At 37.9% G+C, this 21,516-nt stretch overlaps 1 protein-coding gene across 6 annotated transcripts in view; it reads left to right on the top strand.

Moving 5' to 3' along the window:
- The window catches only part of PNPLA8 (patatin like domain 8, phospholipase A2), a 78,669-nt gene that overhangs the window by 4,427 nt on the left and 52,726 nt on the right, over positions 1-21,516 (top strand). For 5 of the 6 annotated variants that reach the window (XR_008473399.2, XR_013524082.1, XM_017975462.4 and 2 more), the window contains exons 2-4: positions 6,462-7,603; positions 7,744-7,893; positions 18,075-18,226. Coding sequence is in view for 4 of the 6 variants with exons in the window: in XM_017975462.4 (XP_017830951.1) it covers positions 6,551-7,603; positions 7,744-7,893; positions 18,075-18,226 (1,355 nt within the window). In the remaining 2 variants the exon portion in view is untranslated. Of the gene's footprint in view, positions 1-6,461; positions 7,604-7,743; positions 7,894-18,074; positions 18,227-21,516 lie in introns of those variants that run through there. The other variant, XM_009002703.5, reaches the window with a different exon arrangement.

Raw genomic sequence — 21,516 nt, 5'->3', positions numbered from 1 at the left:
TCTAGCCTGGAGGACAGAATAAGACTCCCTCTAAAAAAAAAAAATTAATAAAAAAGTTACTATCAGTGGAAAAGAATGTCTGGGTTACCATAAGGAGGTGTGGACACCAAGGTTTTATAATACAGATGAAGCCTCGAGGTCACAGGCTTCAGAGAGAATAGATTGTAAATGTTTCCTTTTTTTACATTTTTTTGTTTTTGAGAAGGTGTCTTGTCTCACTCTGTCACCAGCCTGGAGTGCAGTGGTGAGGTCTCAGCTCACTGCAACCTCCAACTCCCTGATTCAAGCGATTATCCTGTCTCAGCCTCTGGAGTAGTTGGGATTAAAGGCACTCGCCACCACATCCAGCTAGTTTACATATTTTTAGTAGACACAGGGTTTCACTATGTTGGCCAGGCTGGGCTGGAACTCCTGACCTCACAATCCACCAGCCTCTTTCAAATTCTGGGATTACAGGCGCCAGCCCTGTGAATGTTTCTTATCAGACTGAAGACTTATGTTGATGTTAATGCTGGAGGGGTATAATGAGGCACATCCCATCTCCTTTTCCATCATGGCCTGAACTAGATTTTCATATTAACTCTGGAATGCCCTTGGCCAAGAGGAGGGGTCCATTCAGATGTCTAGGAGGACCTTAGAATTTTGTTTTGGTTTGGTCCATCTTTATCATTCTTTTTTCCCCCTACTTTTTCTTAATCATCTTTTAAGTTTTGCTGTTCCAAAGCTCTTATTTGTCTCCAAATTGTTGGTTGTTTTTTGCTCTCTGACTAAGAATCCTTTTTTTCTGGATTCTCTTAATAATTTGCTTCCTCACTTCATTCAGATCTCCACTAAAATGTCAGCTTAGTTCTGATCACACTGTGAAATAGTACTCTCTGTGCTTTCTTCCCCTCCCCCCTGCTTTATTTTAATTCATGGCATTTCTCAGCCTGACTTTATACATTACGTTCACTATTTGTTTTATTTCTCAATAGACTGTCTTCTCCTCCAAGGTCTACATAATTACCTGAGGTTTAATAACTAAATGGATCATTCCTTTATTATTGTGTAGTATCTCCTTTTTATCCTTAATAAATGCCTTTCCCTTATGTTTACCTTCAAAGCCTTTTTACTTTCTGATGGTTAGTTTAGGTCTGGTATGACGTTTTTCCCAATTCTGTATTTTCAGCTTTTCTTTTTCATCTTGGTGTAGGTGTGTTTGTAGCTAGCATATAGCTGGAGTTTTCATTTCTAAGATTTTGCTCTCCCTGTTTATTCTTGGGACAGTTCTCTTTTTGTCTCTATTTTTCTTCCTTCTGTTTCATCTTTGAACATTTTAGACCTACTTAATTTTTTTCTATTTCTAAATCTTAGTTACACATTTTTTTCTGGCTATATTTGCTGATTCTCTCTGGAGGTGCTGGTACATTTCTTTGCATGTTTTGTAACTTCAGCAAGTTCGTTTTCAGTGGAGGTTGCTTGGTGTGGGATCCCATTTCCCATAGAGTATCTGCACCTTGAGGACGGTATGACTGCAGATCCAGGCCTGTGGTTCCTCTTAAACCTGGAGATGTTTTGCTGTTGACTTAGAGCATGGATTTACTGTTTTTGTTTTGTTTTGTTTTTTTGAGACGGAGTTTTGCTTTTGTTATCCAGGCTGGAGTGCAATGGCACGATCTCGGCTCACCGCAACCTCCGCCTCCTGGGTTCAAGCAGTTCTCCTGCCTCAGCCTCCCAAGAAGTTGTGACTACAGGCGGGATTTACTGTTTTATAAAATTATTTTTTATTTTTTAAATTGCCAGATAAAGGCGTATGTATTTACAGTTTACAACATGATGTTTTTAAGTATATTTTCATTGTGGACTGACTAAATCTAACATACGCATTACCTCACACAGTTTTTTTTCTGGTTTAATTTTACAGTCTCTTGGTATTCTTCAAGTTGAGCATGGATAAAAAAATGATAGATAATATTTGTACATATTTGTAGGGTAGATGTCATATGTTGCTACATGCATACAATGTGTAATGGTCAACTCAGGTTATTTAGGACATGCATCACCTTCAACATTTATTGTTTCTTGGGAACATTTTAAAATCGAGCTATTTTGAAATAACAGAATATATTATTATTACCTATAGTCACCCTACTATACTATTTAAACACTAGAACTCATTACTTCTAACTGCATGTTTGCACCCATTAACCAACCTCTCTTATCCCCTCCTTTCCAGCCCCCACTTGCCCTCACACATACTGTTCCTGCCCTCTGGTAACTATCATTCTACTCTGTATCTCCATAAGATCCAATTTTTAGCTCCCACATATGAGTGAAAACAGAGCATGGCTTTTTTCCACAAGTATTTTATATTAAGTATTTCCATGTCATTGGGGCTGCAGCGCTTTTATGTTAACTTGGTTTATCTTTCTTTTTTTTTTTTTGAGATGGAGTCTCTCCCTGTCACTCAGGCTGGAGTGCAATGGCTTGATCTCGGCTCACCACAACTTACACTTCACGGGTTCAAGCAGTTCTCCTGCCTCAGCCTCCTGAGTAGCTGGGATTACAGGCACCTGCCACCATGCATGGCTGATATTTTTGTATTTTTAGTAGAGACGGGGTTTCACCATATTGGCCAGGCTGGTCTCCAACTCCTGACCTCATGATCCGCCTGCCTCAGCCTTCCAAAGTGCTGGGATTACAGGCATGAGCCACTGCACCCAGCCCGGTTTATCTTAATGACTGCAAGTTGCAAGGAGTTCAGAAGAACTTGGTGGCGATTAAGGGAAAATTTTCTGTTCCACCTCTGCTGGTTTGCTGAAAATCAGCTGACAAAAACAGATTGCTAAGAGAAATGGCATACAAATGTATAAATGTTCACAGGTGAGAATCACAATGATTACTTAAATATCCCATTGGGGACCACATAACTATATAGCTTTTTTCAGAGGGGAGGGAAAGATGGGGAATGGAAGTAATTCTGTTGAGCAGCAATAACTGATTACTAGGGAGATGGAATGGGTGGGGAGTTGGAAGGACAGAAATGAACGTGTATTCTTTTTGGAAACTGAATGAGCCTGAGAGATGTTATTTTGGGAAAGTGTCCTTTGGGTTTGGTTATATATTCTTCAGTCTTCTTTTCTGCAGCAGATAATAAAATTGTTTTTCCTCCTCCCTGAAGGGGGAAAACAATTGTTCTCCTTGGGGAATCTTTTTGTAGATAGGGGAAAGTCTCTTCTAGCATCTGTTGTAAAGTAAAGTAAAAACCATTCTCCTCATTCTCTTTTGGTCCCATACCTTAGTTCTTAAAATAAACAAACAGGTCTTATCCTTTAAGAATCAATTAGTGTATATATATGTGTGTCCATAAGATTTCAACTGTATATGTAGATTTTCATTTTTTTATTTTTTTAATATGTGTGTGTATGTGTATGTGTATGTTTATGTGTGTTATGGTATATGTAGAACTGCAGATTTCTTTGTTTTCTTTAAGCCTTTTTTTTAGAACAGTTTTTAGGTTCACTGGAAAACAGAGGAAGGTACAGACATTTCCATATACCACCTACCCCTACACATGCATAGCCACCTTCATTATCAACATCACCCACCAGAGTGGTAGAGTTGTTATAATTGATGAGCCTACATTCACACACAATCAGCCAAGTTCATAGTGTACATTTGGGTTCATTCCTGGTGGTGTACATTCTGTGGGTTTCAACAAATGTATAACTATATATATCCATCATTATGATACTCCCTACAGAGTATTTTTGCTGCCCTAAAAATCCTCTATGCCCTACCTATTTATTCCTTCTACCCTCTGTTTTTGGTAATCACTGATTTTTCTGTCTTCATAGTTCTGCCTGTCTAGAATGTTACACCGCTAGAATCATACTTCTGTGGTCTGAATATTTGTGTTTGTCAAAGCTCATGTGGAAATCATAACTGCGAAGGTGATGGTATTTAGAGGTAGGTCATGAGAGTGTAGCCCTTATGAATGGGATTCGTGCCCCTCTAAAAGACACCCCAGAGAGCTAGCTATTCCCTTCTACCGTGTGAGGGCAAAGTAAGAAGACAGCCATCTGTGAACCAGGAAGTGGGCCTTTAGCAGATACCAAATCTGCTAATACTGATCTGGACTTCTCAGTCTCCAGAACTATGAGAAATAAATTTCTATTGTTTATAAGCTACCCAAGTCAGGCATGTATACCTGTAGTCCCAGCTATTTGGGAGGCGGAGGCAGGTGGATTGTGTGAGCCTAGGAGTTCAAGGTAGTAGTGAGCTATGATCATGCCACGGCACTCCAGCCTGGGTAACAGACTGTGACCCAGTCTATAAAACACATACACACACACCCCCATGTTACTTATATATGTAAACTCCCCAGTTTATGGGATTTTGTTGTATGTAGGAACCCGAACAGGCTAAGACACAGTATGTAGCCTTTTCAGATTGGCTGTTTTCACTTAGTAATATGAATTTCAGGTTTCTCCAGCTCTTTTTATGGCCTGGTAGCTCATGTCTTTGTAGCACTGAACAATTTTCTATTGTCTGTCTGTACCACACACATACCATATATTGATGTACCACAGTTTATCCATTCATCTACTAAAATATATCTTGGTTGTTTTGAAGTTTTGGCTATTATGAATGAGGCTTCTATGAACATCCATGCGCAGATTTTATTATGGACATAAGTCTTCAACTCCTTTGGGTAAATATCAAGGAGTACCACTGGGTCATATGTTAAGAGTATGTTTGATGTTGTAAGAAACTGCCAAACTATCTTTCAGAATGGCTGTTCTATTTTGTGTTTCTTCAGCAACCAGTGAGAGTTCCTTTTACTTTACATCCTCACCAGCATTTAGTGTTCTGGATTCTGGCCATTCTAATAGGCATGTAGTAGTATCATGGTTATTTTAGTTTGCATTTTCCTGATGACATATGAAGTGGTACAACTTCTCATATATTTATTTGCTATCTATATATCTTCTTTGATGAGGTGTCTGTTACAGTCTTGCGAATTTTTAATTGAGTTTGTTTTCTTATTATTGAGCTTTAAGAGTTCTTTGAATATGTGGATGAGAGCTCTTTATCAGATATGTCTGTTGCAAATATTTTCTCCCAATCTGCCTTAATGAAGTCCACTTTATCCATGTTTTGTGTGTTTTATATTGTCTCAAAGTCATTGCCATTCCTAAGGTCATCTATGTTTTCTCCTAAGTTATATTCTAGTTTTATACATTTGCATTTTACATTTAGATCAGTAATCTCTCTTGAGTTTTTTTTTTTTTTTTTTTTTTTTTTTTTGGCTAGGTGTAAAGTCTGTGTCTAGATTAATTTCTTTCATGTGGATGTCCAGTTGTCCCTGCACCATTTTTTGAGAAAACTATTTTTGCTCCATTGTATTACCTTTGCTCTTTTGTCTAAGATAACTGTATTTCATTGGATCTGTTTCTGGACTCTCTTCTGTTCTGTTGATCTGTTTGTCTTTTCTTTCACTAATATCACATTTTAAAATTGGATTATTCTTTTCATATTTGTAGCCTTTTCTTATTTTTATATAGCATTTAAGAACCCCTTCTTTTTTTTTTTTTTTTTTTTTAGTCGGAGCTGTGTTGCCCAGGCTGAAATGCAGTGGCATGGTCTCAGCTCACTGCAACCGCCACCCGCTGGGCTCAAGTGATTCTCCTGCCTCAGCCTCCTGAAAAACTGGAATTGCAGGCATGCACCACCATGCCCAGCTAATTTTGTATTTTTAATAGAGACAGGGTTTCTCCATGTTGGTCACGCTGGTCTCAAACTCCCAACCTTGGGTGATCTGTTCGCCTTGGCCTCCCAAAGTGCTGGGATTACAGGCATGAGCCTCCGTGCCCGGCCAGAACCCCTTCTATATTAGTTGCTATAGTTTCCTCTAGCCTGACTTACTTGATTTAATGAGCACTTACTACTTAGGTAGTGAAATCTTTTTCACATAGCTATCACCAGGCTGGAAGTTCTTTCGTATCCTGCAACTTTGTGGCTCTTGCATCTAGCACCATGTCTGGTATAGATTAAGTATTCTGTAAATGGTTTGCAATGAACGATGTGTAAGACCTGACCTTTTTCTTCAAAGAATTGAAGTCTAGTGTCACATAAAGTAGTTTAGAATTTGACAATAAGTAAGATGGGAAAAAAGCATAGTATCTAAATTGCATATTAAATTATTTGTTGTAAGAAAACTTATCTATTGGGAAGCTTCCCTGAATTAGTTATTTCCCTAAACATTCTATTTCTCATTTTCTTTTTTTATTTAACTCTATACTAAAAGCAAATTTTTTTCTATTAGCTTAAATATGAAATTTCTATCAGCCATAGTGGAAATATTTTATCTGCTTTCTTTGAGACAGCTTGCTGAGTTTAGTCCAAATAGTCTTGTATTTTCTGTTATACCCAATTTCAATTTTTGACATGAATTCTAATTTCTTTTCTTGCCATTTCAGGTAAGACCATGAATTATGGCATTTCTTAAATGAAGCGTTCAAGAATGAAGTGAGAGAATGTCGTATAGAAAATAAATGATTTTTAAGTTATGTCTGTTTATCTGACTGTAGATATATATATTTACCTCCTTAGTAATGCAAGAAGACTTTGTGGGAAGCAGAGAAGCAAGCAGCTGCATTTCTCGTTCTCACCTAAGCATTACTGGAGGATAAGCCACATCAGTCTACAAAGAGGTTTTCATACAAACAAAGTAAGATGTAAAGGGACCAAAGGTGAAGCACATTCTTGCAGTAAGCACTGTTACTCTCCAAGCAACCATGGTTTACATATTGGAATTCTGAAACTTAGCACTTCTGCTCCCAAGGGACTTACAAAAGTGAACATTCGTATGTCCCGTATTAAAAGTACTTTGAACTCTGTTTCTAAGGCTGTTTTTGGCAATCAGAATGAAATGATTTCACGTTTAGTTCAATTTAAGCCAAGTTCTCGAATTTTAAGAAAAGTATCAGATAGTGGCTGGTTAAAACAGGAAAACATTAAACAAGCCATCAAATCTCTGAAAAAATATAGTGATAAATCAGTAGAAAAGAGTCCTTTTTCAGAAGAGAAAAATCACATTATAGACAAAGAAGATATAGGTAAACACAGTCTTTTTCATTACACAAATACTATAACCACAAAATTTGGAGAGTCATTCTACTTTTTGTCAAATCATATTAATTCATATTTCAAACGTAAAGAAAGCATGTCTCAAGAAAAGGAAAATAAACATTTCCAGGATGGATCAGAACTTGAAGATAAAAAGATTGAAGAGAGGAAAGTAAGTTCTCCAGATCCTGGCATCCTGGCTGATAAGCCAGGCTCAGAATCTTTAGATACTGTGGACAAGTCTGCAAGTCCTGCTGCGATACCTGATGTTCTTCCAGTTTCAGCTAAACAAAGTATTGCTAACTTTCTGTCTCGTCCCACGGAAGGTGTACAAGCTTTAGTAGGTGGTTATATTGGTGGACTTGTCCCCAAATTAAAGTATGATTCAAAGAGTCAGTCAGAAGAACAAGAAGAGCCTGCTAAAACTGATCAGGCTGTCAGCAAAGACAGAAATGCAGAGGAGAAAAAGCGTTTATCTCTTCAGCGAGAAAAGGCAAGTTGTTCAGTGTGGTTTTAGGTTTTTACTTTTTGTCAAATTTACAAGTTTCATTTCCTAATGAGACATAAGAAACTTTAATTGTTCTTTAGAGCAGTTTCGTATTCTAATCATATATGTTTACTATATCTTTGTAGATTATTGCAAGGGTGAGTATTGATAACAGGACCCGGGCATTAGTTCAGGCATTAAGAAGAACGACTGACCCAAAGCTCTGCATTACTAGGGTTGAAGAACTGACTTTTCATCTTCTAGAATTTCCTGAAGGAAAAGGAGTGGCTGTCAAGGTAATTTCTAATTTATTTATTCTAGTTTTGTCTTGAAATAAAAATACTAAAAAAATTTTCTGAAATGGAGAAGGCAAAGCCTTTCATTTTTCCATTTGAATTTTATGGTTTTTATTATACATGTGATGTATATTCAGTACCCCATTTATTTTGTGATATACATTATGCTAATCACTTCATTTTACTTTGTTAGCACCAGTGTGTATACTTTGAAATTAAACATTTATGAAATATAAAATAATCAGTGTATTAGTTGAATTGCCTAACAGCTGCCAGATTTTTCTTCAGTGCAATGTAAATACAGATACTATGTAACTACTCTTTTAAGATAGGAGACATAATTTATATGTAAGGCCGTTGTTTTTATTTCATGGTTTTTTCATATTTAAAAGTCTAAAAATTTTAATCACCTTATTGATAATTGAATTGGTAATCATATTAAGGAAAACAATGAGCTTTCCTTTGCCTCTTTTTTTTTTAGTTCTAAAATATTGAAGATAATTTAGACCCATTTAAATGAACTGTTTTCAGAGAAGTGTATAAAATATGAATAATGTGATTGAGTCTCTTTACATCTATATTATCATAATTAATGAAAATTTTTAAAATATCGTAATGATAGATATTGCTTACCTTTCATTAGAAATCTATTATTGCTTATTTTTAACTTGCCATTCAGAAAATTGTTTTAACTTAGATCACATTTATTCTACTTTTTAACAATTACCTTGCTGAAGAATTGTCTTTGAATAATGTACCCACTCTTAATTGTGTATTGTATAACACATACATTATTATAGGTAAGCTTCAGTATTTTATGGTCCTAAAATTTGGGATTATATTTTATATTTATATGCTCTCTTACTTAAAAGAAAAGGTTCTCAAATATACATATGCTTTTAAGTATATTTCACATTTCAGTGCTATACCGAGAGCAAAGATCTTAAATAGAATTACATTCGGGCTTAGTCCATTTGGGCTATCATAATAAAATACCTTAGACTGAGTAATTTATAAACAACAGAACTTTTTTTTCTCTCTCTTTTTTTTTTACTATCTCCAATAATGGGTATAAGCAATAAACAACAGAACTTTATTCTCATAGTTCTGGAGGCTAGACAGTCCAAAATCAAGGCACCAGCAATTTGATGTCCAGTGAGAGTTCCGTTCCTCCTAGACAGCAGCTTCTCATGGCCTGCTTACATGGCAGAAGGGGCAAGGAGGCTCCCTTCAACTTCTCTTACAAGGCCAGTTGTACTACTGATGGATTTCTGAGTACTTTTGAGTTATAGTTTATTATTAATAGTCTTGCTAATTGAAACTCTGAGGACTCTTATCTGGCATTACTGATCCCAAATCTAAGGACCTTTCAATACTATGAAAAAATGTGATACAGGAATGTATATTCAGATAAATTATGAATAAAAGTGTAGATAATCTGAAAAAATTTGTCACCCTTCCCTTAAATAATCATCTAAAAACCAGTGAACTAGACAAATTGCATAAGACATGTCAGGATGTATATTCTCGTGTGAGCTTTTCCAGCTAAACTTTTTGTTATCAAGAGTTGAGCTTTTTAAAAATGATAGAATTGTTATAAAACATCTGTATGAATTTTACTTTTTTATGTGTCTACCATATTTATGGTAGCTAAATATAGGGAATTATGTCTGATACCTAATGCCCTGAAAAAAAATGAGTTATTTATTTTGTGTGCTACATTTATGGCAGCCACATTTAGGGAATTGTCTTTGATAATTTTTTTATTGTTTGTGATGAAGGTGATCTCCTTTCTTATATTTTTAAATTAAAAAGAAGAACTTTGACTATTTAGAAAGAAGGCAGCACAAAGCTTTGTAGGGAATTAGAAGAAAGAAAAGATAAGAAAATTAAAATAATGTATATTTACTGCCCTCAGATTACATAACACTGTAATGTATTAGAGTATTTGCGTTCATCAGATTAAGCTGCCTTAAATTCTGATAGCAAACAACACCAAAATCTCAGCGACTTGGCAGAGCACAGTAGGTCACACCTGTAATCCCAGCCTTTTGGGAGGCTGAGGTGGGAGGATCACTTGGGTCAGGAGTTTGAGACCAACCAGCCTGACCAATATGGAGAAACCTCATCTTTACTAAAAATGCAGAATTAGCCGGTGTAGTGGTGCATGCCTGTAATTCCAGCTACTCAGGAGGCTGAGGCAGGAGAATTGCTTGAACCCGGAACATGTAAGTTGTGGTGAGCCGAGATCACACCATTGCACTCCAGCATGGGCAACAAGAGCAAAACTCCATCTGAAAAAAAATAAAAATCTCAGTGGCTAGACAAAACAGTTTTATTTCTTGCTCATGCAAAGTTGACAGTGAGTTTGGGTAACTCTTTGGTATAGTGAACCTCCATCTGCTGGTTACTTTGATCCTGTCCTGTTGGCTGTATTTTAATTGAGCCTTCCTCTATGATTTCTATAGCAAGGAAAGAATATTTCAGCAGAAGTTGCCACAGGTTTCTTCTACTTACAACGTATTGATCCTGTCTGATTGCATGGCCTGAAAAGTATAACCTTTTGTATGCTTGGAAGGGGACGCAAACTGGGTATTGGTGAACATTAGTAATGTCTGCCACAGTATTCCTTCAGAAATTATTATTTGCACATATATACTAAAATAAACTCATTCTGTATATGTTGTTTTATAATCTGCTCTTTAGCATATAATGTATACCTTCCTATATCAGTAAATGTTCCTTTATCCTATATCCAGTTTGAAAATGTTCTTTATATAACTGATTAGATCCAAATGAGGATCCAGTCTAGATTACACATTGCATCTGATTATTTTTCCAAGTCATTTAAAATATAATGCATTCCTTCAGCCACACCTTCTTCACCTGCACCTTTAAAACTGACCTAATTGAAGACATTAGGCTGGTTAACATGCAGAATGTCTCACTTTCTGGATGTACCTGCCTTCTTCCTTCTCAGTGTTTCTTTCCTTTTCATTTCCTGAACATTGAAATTTAAATATAATGGCTTGAATGATTGAATTAAACATTTTGTTGTCAGAGCACATTGTAGTTAATGTCATGTGCCTCATAATGCCTCGTATCAGGACACACATGACAATTGGTTGAACCAACATTAGTAATGCGAAGGATGATCACTGGGTTAAGGTGATGACAGTCTGCTTTTCATTGGAAGTTGTGCTGGAACCATTATCTCATGAACCATTAAGCTAATCATTTCCAGACCTAATAATTTTACTAGAGTTGCAGAATGGCCAATTTCTAATTCTCTTACTCCTGCATTATAATTGACGTTCTTCTGTAAAGTAGGGCCTTCCTTCATCAACTGAAGCTATTTGGGTATTCTCAAAGGCAATTTTACAGAAAAGGAAAGAGGAGTGCTTAATTTCTTTATATCTAGTTACCAGTTTTCAAAATAAGGTGCTGCTTTAATAGCTGCCTCAGTGATTAAATGAAGTTTTTTGTACTTTAAAAAAATATTATAGACTCCTGGTTTTTCTAAGTTAAATGTCTTCTCTCTCTTTCTCTCTCTCTCTCTCTCTCTCTCTCTCTCTCTCTCTCTCTCTCTCTCTCTCTCTCTCTTTCTCTCTTATTTTCTTTCCAGAGTTTCTGTTACCCAGGCTGGAATGCAGTAACACAATCTCTGCTCAGTGCAACTGCTGTCTTCCAGGTTTAGCCTAGCTCAGCCACCTGAGTAGCTGGGACTCTAGGTGTGCACCACAACACCCTACTAATTTTTGTATTTTTGTAGACAGAGGGTCTCACCATGTTGCCCAGGCTGGCCTCGAATTCCTGGGCTCAAAGGATCTGCCTTCCTTGGCCTCCAAAAGTATTGAGATTATAGGTGTAAGCCACCTCACCCAGCCTGTTTCTTTCTTTCGTTCTTTCTTTTTTTGAGACAGAGTTTCGCTTTTGTCACCCAGGCTGGAGTGCAATGGCATGATCTCAGCTCACTGCAACCTCCGCCCCTTAAGTTCAAGTGATTCTCCTGCCTTAGCCTCCCAAGTAGCTGAGGTTGCAAGCGCCTGCCAACATGCCTAGCTAATTTTTTGTATTTTTGTAGAGACAGGGTTTCACCATGTTAGCCAGTGTGGTCTCCAACTCCTGACCTCAGGTGATCCACCCTCTCTTTCCTCCCGAAATGCTGGGATTATAGGCATGAATCATCACACCCGGCCCTACCCACACTGTTTCTATGATCTGTTTTTCCCCCTCCCTTTTTAAAAATGCTGAATTTGTCAGAAGGATGCATATATCCTTTGGATTTATTAAAAGGCTTTTTATGACTGGGCGAGGTGTCTCATGCCTGTAATCCCTGCACTTTGGGAGGCCAAGGTGGGTGGATTACAAGGTCAGGAGATCAAGACCATCCTGGCCAACATGGTGAAACTCCGTCTCTACTAAAAATACACAAAATTAGCTGGGTGTGGTGGCACCTGCCTGTAATCCCAGTTACTTGACAGGCTTAGGCTGGGGAATCACTTGAAGCAGGGAGTCCGAGGTTGCAGTGAGCTGAAATTAGGCCACTGCACTCCAGTCTGGGGACAGGGTGAGACTCTGTCTCAAACAAACAAACAAATAAATACATGGAAACAAGCAAAATTACTTAGGCTGGGCATGGTGACTCATGCCTGTAATCCCAGCCCTTTGGGAGGCCCAGGCAGGGCGGATCACCTGAGGTCTAGAGTTCCAGACCAACCTGACTAATACGGAGAAATCCCATCTCCATTAAAAATACATAATTAGCCAGGTGTGGTGGCACATGCCTGTAATTCCAGCTACTCAGTGACCTGAGGCAGGAGAATTGCTTGAACCCAGGAGGTGGAGGTGGAGGTTGCAGTGAGTCAAGATTGCTCCACTGTACTCCGGCCTGGGCAACAGAGCGAGACTTCATCTCAAAACAAACAAACAAAAAAAAAAACCCTATTACATGGCTTATGTCATGTAATAGTATTTTTTTTTTAACACTTTTATCATATTATATATAGAAAACTATAAAAATCATAAGTTTACAGTTCCATGATTTTTCACACATGAAATACATACAACCACCACCTGGAATGAGAAATAATCTTATGAACACTCCAAACACTGTCCCCAAGAAAGTTCATCAATTTTTCAGAATTCTGTCAGCATAATTTAGTTGTGCCTCTTTTTGCATGTTATATGAATGAACATCATGTGTTCTTTTATGTCTCTTTTTTCCCCACTCAGTAGTATGCTTGGGAGAACCTTCCATATTGTTGGGTATAGTTTTCATTTTTCCTTCTGCTAGACATTTGGATGGTTTGCAGTTGGGATTATTTAGGAGTAGTACTTCTGGGTTGTATCTTTTGGAAAACATATGTCTTCGTTTCTTTGGAGTATATACCTAAGAGTACTATTGCTGCTCACAGAGTGAGCATATTTGTATCATTAGTGCATACTGCCAAATGGTTTTGCATAGTGCTTGTGTCAATTTATACTTTACCAGAAGTGTATGAATCTTCTGTGTTCTACTTTCCCTCCAACACTTTATTTTGTAATCTTTTCTTAGACTGAGTGTCTTTGTCATTCAGGCTGGAGTGCAGTGGTATCATCTTGGTTTGCTGCAACCTCCACCTCCTGGGTTCAAGCAGTTCTCCTGCCTCGGCCTCCCCAGTAGCTGGGATTGCAGGCGCCGGCCACCATGCCCTGCTAATTTTTTTTTTTTTTTGAGATGGAATCTTGCTCTGTTGCCCAGACTGAAGTGCAGTGGCGCCATCTTGACACACTGCAACCCCTGCCACCCTGGTTCAAGCAATTCTCCTGCCTCAGCCTCCTGAGTAGCTGAGACTACAGGCATGTGCCACCATGCCCAGCTAATTTTTGTATTTTTAATAGAGACAGGGTTTCACCATGTTAGCCTGGCTGGTCTCAAGCTCCTAATGTTAGGTGATCCACCTGCCTCAGCCTCCCAAAGTGCTGGGATTAGTCGTGAGCCACTGTACCTGGCCTAATTTTTGTATTTTTAGTAGAGACGGGTTTCACCATGTTGGCCCGGCCGGTCTCGAACTCCTGACCTCAAGTAATCTGCCTGCCTCGGCCTCCCAAAGTGTTGGGATTACAGGCATGAGCCACCACACCGGCCTTTTAAAATCTTTTTAATTTGAACAATTTTGTTGGGTGTTAAGTGATATTATATTGTGGTTTTAAGTTTTTATTTTATTGGTAGCTTTGACATTCAGCATCTTTTCCAGGGTTTATTTGCCATGTTTATACTTCTTTATGAAGTACCTATTCTAGATCTTGCCTATTTTTCCACTGGGTTGACCATGTTTTTCTTAATTATTTGTAGAATTTTAAAAATATATTATGTCTGAGCCGGGCATGGTGGCTCACTCCTGTAATCCCAACACTTTAGGAGGCCAAGGCAGGCGGATCACGAGGTCATCGAAACCATCCTGGTCAACATGGTGAAACCCCGTCTCTACTAAAATAATACAAAAATTAGTTGGGTGTGGTGTGCCAGTAGTCCCAGCTATTTGGGAGGCTGACGTAGAAGAATTGCTTGAACCCGAGAGGCAGAGTTTGCAGTGAGCTGAGATCACGCCATTGCACTCCAGCCTGGGCAACAAGAGCAAAACTCTGTCCTCAAAAAATATATATATATATATGTATATATAGTCTGTAAGTCACTTGTCACATGTGTGGTGTATATGTGTATGTCTTACACATAACGTTCTCCTATTCTGTGGCTTACCTTTTTACTCTTGTGTTTTTTTTGAATAACAAATGTTATTAATATTGTCTAATTTATAAATCCTTTTCTTTATGGTTAGTACTTTCTGTCCTGTTTAAGAAATCTTTGCCTATCCTAAAGTGATAAAAATGTTTTCCGCTGGGCATGGTGGCTCACGCCTATAATCCCAGCACTTTGGGAGGCTGAGGTGGGTGGATCACAAGGTCAAGATATCAAGACGGTCGTGGCCAATGTGGTGAAACCCTGTCAATACTAAAAATACAAAAATTAGCTGGGTGTAGTGGTGCACGCCTATAATCCCTGCTACTCGGGAGAGTGAGGCTAGAGAATCATTTGAACCCAGGAGGCAGAGGTTGCAGTGAGCTCAGATCATAACATTGCACTCTATCCTGGCGACAGTACGAGACTGTCTCAAAAAAAAAAATTTCCTGTGTTTTCATCTGAAACCTTGCTTTGCCTTTCACTCTTAAATCTACTATTTGTCTAGAATAGACTTGGTTGTGTGGTGTGAGGCAGAAGTCCTGACTCTTAAAAAATACACTTATCCAGTTGACTCAGCACTGTTTACTGAAAAGATCTTTATCATAAATGAGATGTATACATGTATATATATTTATGGATCTGTTTCTAGACACAGTATTTTTTTTTTCGAGACTGAGTTTTGCTCTTATTGCCCAGGCTGGAGTGCAATGACATAATCTCAGCTCACCGAAACCTCCACCTCCCGGGTTCAAGCAGTTCTCCTGCTTCAGCCTCCCAAGTAGCTGGGATTACAGGCATGCACCATCATGCCCGGCTAATTTTGTATTTTTAGTAGAGATGGAGTTTCTCCTTGTTGGTCAGGCTAGTCTCGAACTCCCCACCTCAGGTGATCTGCCCACCTCGGCCTCCCAAAGTGCTGGGATTAGAGACGTGAGCCACCATGCCTGGCCAGACACAGTATTTTTTTCCACTGGTATATTTGTCTATTCTTGCTCTAATAATAGTGCACTTGCCTAAATTTTTGCAACTTTATCAACTTAGTATCAGGTAGTATAAATATACTAACCTTGTTCTTCCTCTTAATATTGTTGACTTGGCTATTCTTGACGTGTTATATTTCCATATGAATTTTATATTCAGCTTATCTACAAACAATTTTTTTTTTCTTTTTTTTTTTTTTTGAGACGGAGTTTCGCTCTTGTTACCCAGGCTGGAGTGCAATGGTGTGATCTCGGCTCACCGCAACCTCCGCCTCCTGGGTTCAGGCAATTCTCCTGCCTCAGCCTCCTGAGTAGCTGGGACTACAGGCATGCGCCACCATGCCCAGCTAATTTTTTGTATTTTTAGTAGAGATGGGGTTTCACCGTGTTGACCAGGATGGTCTCAATCTCTTGACCTCATGATCCACCCGCCTTGGCCTCCCAAAGTGCTGGGATTACAGGCTTGAGCCACTGCGCCCAGCCTACAAAAAAATTATAGAAGAGAAAAACATGGTGAGATTGCAGTGAATATATGGAATGATTTAGGGTAAATTGGGTCTTTGTTGAGTTTCCAAGCTATGACATATGGCACAGTTTTTCACTTGCTTGGGTCATCTTTATTTTCTTTCATTGTTTTAAAAATTTGCAGTGTAGGTGTCTGGTACATCTTCCACTGGAATGATTTTATTAAAATAATTCATAGGTATCTGGCATATTTTGATGATAATTTTATTTGGTTGTTTTTATTTTAACATCTTTTTGTAGTAATTCTAATATGAGCATCAATTCTTTGTATTTGGTCATTCAGTACTGGATTCACATGCATTATAATTTTTCTGGGTGCTGGATACTATAAATTTAAAAAATTGCATAGGCTCTAGATTATATCAAATCATATCTTTTTCCAGAGTTTATTTGTTCTTCTGTTTGGCATGTGAGTGGAGCACTGATAGTCTTTATTCAATTAGGGTCAAATCTGGATCAAGGCTGTGTTACACTTTGGGGGAGACCTCTAGTTTGCCCTCTTTTTAGGGCATATTCTTCCAGGACTTTCAGTTGAGAGCCTGGTGTTTTGACTTAACCACCACCTCATTGAGTCCTAAAATCTCAGGAATACAAAGCTTTCCACTCTGATTTTCAGAGGTCTTCAGCTTACCTTTTGCCTCCCACACCTCATAGTTTTAGAGGCAAATGTCTTGAGGTAAAGCCAGCCATGTGTTTGAAGCCCTTCAGGTCTTCCATTTTTTTCACTCCAAACCCATAAAACACTAAATGATCAGCTAGTTTCTCTGCCCTTTATTTGGGGCCCTCTGAGCCAGACTCACTTTTTTGGTCTTTTACTTTTTCCTGGAATTGGTCAATGCCTCAAGGGAAGAAAAGCTATAATTTACCAGCTCATTTCCTAGTAGTTTATATCCTTCCCCAGATTCTTGGCTCCACCTGTTCTTGTTGCTTCAGCAGCTCTCTGTCTGATGCCTTTAAACAGATGGTACTTTTCTTGTATTTCATTATGCTTTTCTTGTTCTTGATGTGAGTGTTGATCTCTAACATAGTGTTTCATCCTAACTGGATATGGACATTTGCATTATTCTGCACCATTGCTCAAGTTCTTCTTAGTGGGGCCTTACAGCTCAACAGTAGGGGAAAAATATTGAGAACTAATTTAGAGTATTTCAGATTGATTGATCATAAAAAAAAGAAACAAAATGAGTGATAACTAGAAAAATTATTTGATTTACTGAAGGTTACACAGCAGAATTATAGCTGCCACTCAGCCATTCCATTAAGCTGAAGTACTGACTATGTAAGATGCTTCTGTGCACAGAAGCTGGAGAATCTTTGGTAAGCAACATAGAACTCTAGGATTTAAGTTCTTGTCTATGATCAACAATATGATGTTGAGTGCTTAGAATCCTGAAGTCTCAGGTTTATTTAAACTAATTATTTAATTGTGGTGGCCTGCTTGTAACTTCTTTCTTCAGTTTTATTTGGTAACATTTGTTCCTATTCCCTTATGAGATATCCTTGAATCTCATGTGAAATATATACAAGACTGTTCATTATTTCTTTTTAATAACAGTTTAACTTCTGGTAATTACTATGAATGAGTTTTAGCCTCTCAACCACAAGATTTAGACAAAATATTATACAAAATTTATAATGTTAACCTTTAGTTGTAACAAATTATACTTTGTAAATTTCTAAAATTAAGCAAATTATATTTCCTCTAGTTGTTAAGTATTACACCTTTTAATGAAAATATTTGAATAGAGGTTAGTTTTTGCCCTCAATATTAGAACAAATATAATCTAGATAATTGACATTAATATATTGAAAACTAATCAAATAAGATTACTGAGAAGTAATGAACACTGTCACCTTGTCATGTGATGAACTGCCTGTATTGGTTAATAATAATCATACATTTTCACTCTTGATTTGACAAAAGCAACAAAATGTCTTTTCTCTCAATATAGGAAAAAATTATTCCATATTTATTACGACTGAGACAAATTAAGGATGAAACTCTTCAGGCTGCAGTTAGAGAAATTTTGGCCTTAATTGGCTACGTGGATCCCGTGAAAGGGAGAGGAATCCGAATTCTCACAATTGATGGTGGAGGAACAAGGTAAGGCTGGAACATGATTCTTTTTTTTTTTTTTTTTTTTTTTTTTCCCTGAGATGGAGTTTCCCTCTGTTGCCCAGGCTGGAGTGCAGTGGAGTGAAGTTGACTCACTGCAACCTCTGCCTCCCAGGATTAAGTGATTCTCCTGCTTCAGCCCCCTGAGGAGCTAGCATTACAGGTGTCCACTACCACACCCTGCTAGTTTTTGTAGTTTTTAGGAGAAACAGGGTTTCACCATGTTGGCCAGGCTAGTCTCGAACTCTTGACCTCAGGTTATCTGCCTGCCTCAGCCTCCCAACGTGCTAGCATTACAGATGTGATGATTTTTTAAAAACTACATATTCAATTTAGCATTAGGGATTAAACAAAAAAAAAACCTGATGTGATAGAATTATATCATTATAAAATCAAATTTTTAAAATAAAACATAAAATTGTTTTAATACTTTATCAATCTGAGTGCTATTCTGACATATACTTCAAATACTCGTATTTTGATTTGATTTAGTATTTACGTCTTCGTATTTTATTTTATTTGATTTTAGTATATATATATTTTATATTTGGCCTTTTTAGACCTTTTTGGTGGTTTAGAAGCTTATCAACCATTATTCTCATAAAATCTTGACAGTGTTTTATAATTTTAGCTTTCTTTTATTATTTTCTTTTTTTTTTTTGGAGACAGAGTCTTGCTGTGTCACCCAGGCTGAAGTGCAATGGCGTGATCTCAGATCAATGCAACCTCCGCCTCCCGGGATTAAGAGATTCTCCTGCCTCAGCCTCTCGAGTAGCTGAGATTACAGGCATCTGCCATCGCACCTGGCTAATATTTTTTTATTTTTAGTAGTGACAGGGTTTCATCATGTTGTCCAGGCTGATAATAAACTCCTGACCCCAAATAAACCCCCTGCCTCGGCCTCCCAAAGTGCTGAGGTTACAGGCATGAGCCACAGTGCTTGGCCAGTTTTCTTTTATTACACTTAATCTTACCCATATTTATCTACTAGTCACCTGATAAAGTGATGGTTACAAAATGATGCTGTATTAACTTCCTGACTCCTGATGTCTCTACTTGCAGATGCCATCTGGTCCTATATAAGAAATAAATTTATTCTTTGTTCCAAAGGAGATAATTTCGCTATTTTAAAAGTGAAAATTTTTACTACTGGCAATCCATCCACACTTCTTAGTCTTTGTTTATCCAGTTCATTGCAACTTGTTGGTTAGATTTTTTTGGCTTGGGTTTTTAAACCTTTTCCCCAAAATCTTCTAGCTGGTGCTCTAGTTCTCTGCCATCTCCACTGTTACCTCATGTAATTCATAGTACATGCCCTGCCTGTTGTTCTTAGCTTTAACTTACCTCTCTGATTTTGCTTTTTGGTATACCCAACTTGCTGACCACTCTTCTGTATGTTCAAATACTACCCTGTATCTTTTTGTTAAATTCCTTCATCCTGTATTCACCCTAGTCCTTTATATTTTGACATCAATATGAAGGAAGGAGTAAGTAATAAGAGTAGGAAGCTAACCTCAGATGGTGGCAGTGGAAAGTGGGAGGAAGGATAAACTTACCAGTAACTTTTTTTCTTTTTGAGTTGAAGTTTTGCTCTTGTTGCCCAGGCTGGAGTGCAACGGCGCAATCTCGGCTCATTGCAACCTCTGCCTCCCAGGTTCAAGCGATTCTCCTGCTACAGCCTGCTGAGTAGCTGGGATTAAGGCATGTACTACCATGCCTGGCTAATTTTGTATTTTTAGTAGAGACTGGGTTTCACCATGGTGGCCAGGCTGGTCTCAAGCTCCAGACCTCAGGTGATCTACCTGCCTCGGCCTCCCAAAGTGCTGGGATTACAGATGTGAGCCAACAAGCCCAGCCAATACCAGTAACTTTTAAGAAACATGGATAATAGGATATGGTAGACATAGGTCAGGATTACTCTAAGTGTAAACCTCTGTGTGTCTGGGAAAAAATTACAGGGAATCTCAATAGACTGAGGTTGAGGAAAGACAGTTCTTTCTTGAACATGTTTAATGTAAGTTCATATAGATCCATATAGAAGTGCTCAGTTGGCAAAGAAAAGCCCACCAAAGACAGAAAAATAAAAGATCTTGGTAGATGTTTCTTAGGAAAGTGTAATAATCTTAAGAAGGTGTATGTCGGCCTCCTTCCTCAGATTTCCTGGTGGGCTGATGGCATGTAGCTGTGACTGTAATCATTGCTGAACAATATCTCTTTGAATCAAAGGTTGATCTTCCCAGAGGGTGTTGGGTCAGTGTTTCTGTTAGGAGTTAGAAAGCAAAGATGCGTCCATAGACAGACACTCTATGGAGGTGGCCCTTTCTGCTCTTCACTGTGTTCTTTCTGAATTTTTACCAGGAACATAACGTGGATGTGACTCATGACCTTAAATATAAATAGATTCTTATTAAAAAAAAAAAGATGTATGTCATTCATGTGATATAGATAAAGTGATAACTGGAGAGATTATTCTGGTTTATAGAATTGGTTCCAAATGGTGAGAAATAGGGGAAATTGGCAGTTAAGTAAGTAGGAGCATTTCACTAAGGAGCTTAAGGAATCCTCTCTGCCATTAAGTTCAGGGGAGTTGGGACAGTGTCAGTCATTGAGTCAGCTAACAAATATTGGGTGCCTACTCTGTTGTTAGCACTGATTTATTAGATCCTGGGGACAGTGAGCAAACAAAACAGTCTGAGTCTTTATGGTGTTTGCATTGTAGAGAAGGAAAAAGACAACAAATAGAAAAACAAAAATATGTTATTCTGGGTGCTATGAAGAAATATAAAGCAAAGCAAAGTAAAGGGATAGAGAGGAATAGTACTACTTTAAAAAATGCTTATGACCATGACTTCTTTTTAAAGAAGTTATATTTATTTAGAGATAGGAAAGAAGTAGGAAAATTAAAGAATATTCAGATGTCTGTTTAAGGTCAGACAAGCATGATGTAAAAGAAGTTTGTATCTAATAAATAGTTTATTTTGTAGAATAAGAGTTGTATTAGTCATACAGGGAGGAAATCAATGTGAGGTAATTTGGGAAAATCTAGGAGTGGGTTAGGATGAAGTTAGGTTTAGATTAGTAATCCACTGGAGGTGATTTTGCCCCATAAAGGACATTTGGCAGTGTCTGGATACATTTCTGGTATCATTCTGATCTAGTTTGAAGAGGACAGTTGTGACTAAATATTATACAGTGCACAGGACAGCCCTACAAAACAGAGATTATCCAACCCAGAATGTCAGTAATGCTGCTGGTGAGAAAACTTGGTTTAGGAAAAT

This window comes from Callithrix jacchus, chromosome 11 (genome assembly GCF_049354715.1).
Source record: "Callithrix jacchus isolate 240 chromosome 11, calJac240_pri, whole genome shotgun sequence".
Lineage (NCBI taxonomy): Eukaryota > Metazoa > Chordata > Mammalia > Primates > Cebidae > Callithrix > Callithrix jacchus.
This window is presented reverse-complemented; position numbering and strand designations above follow the sequence as displayed.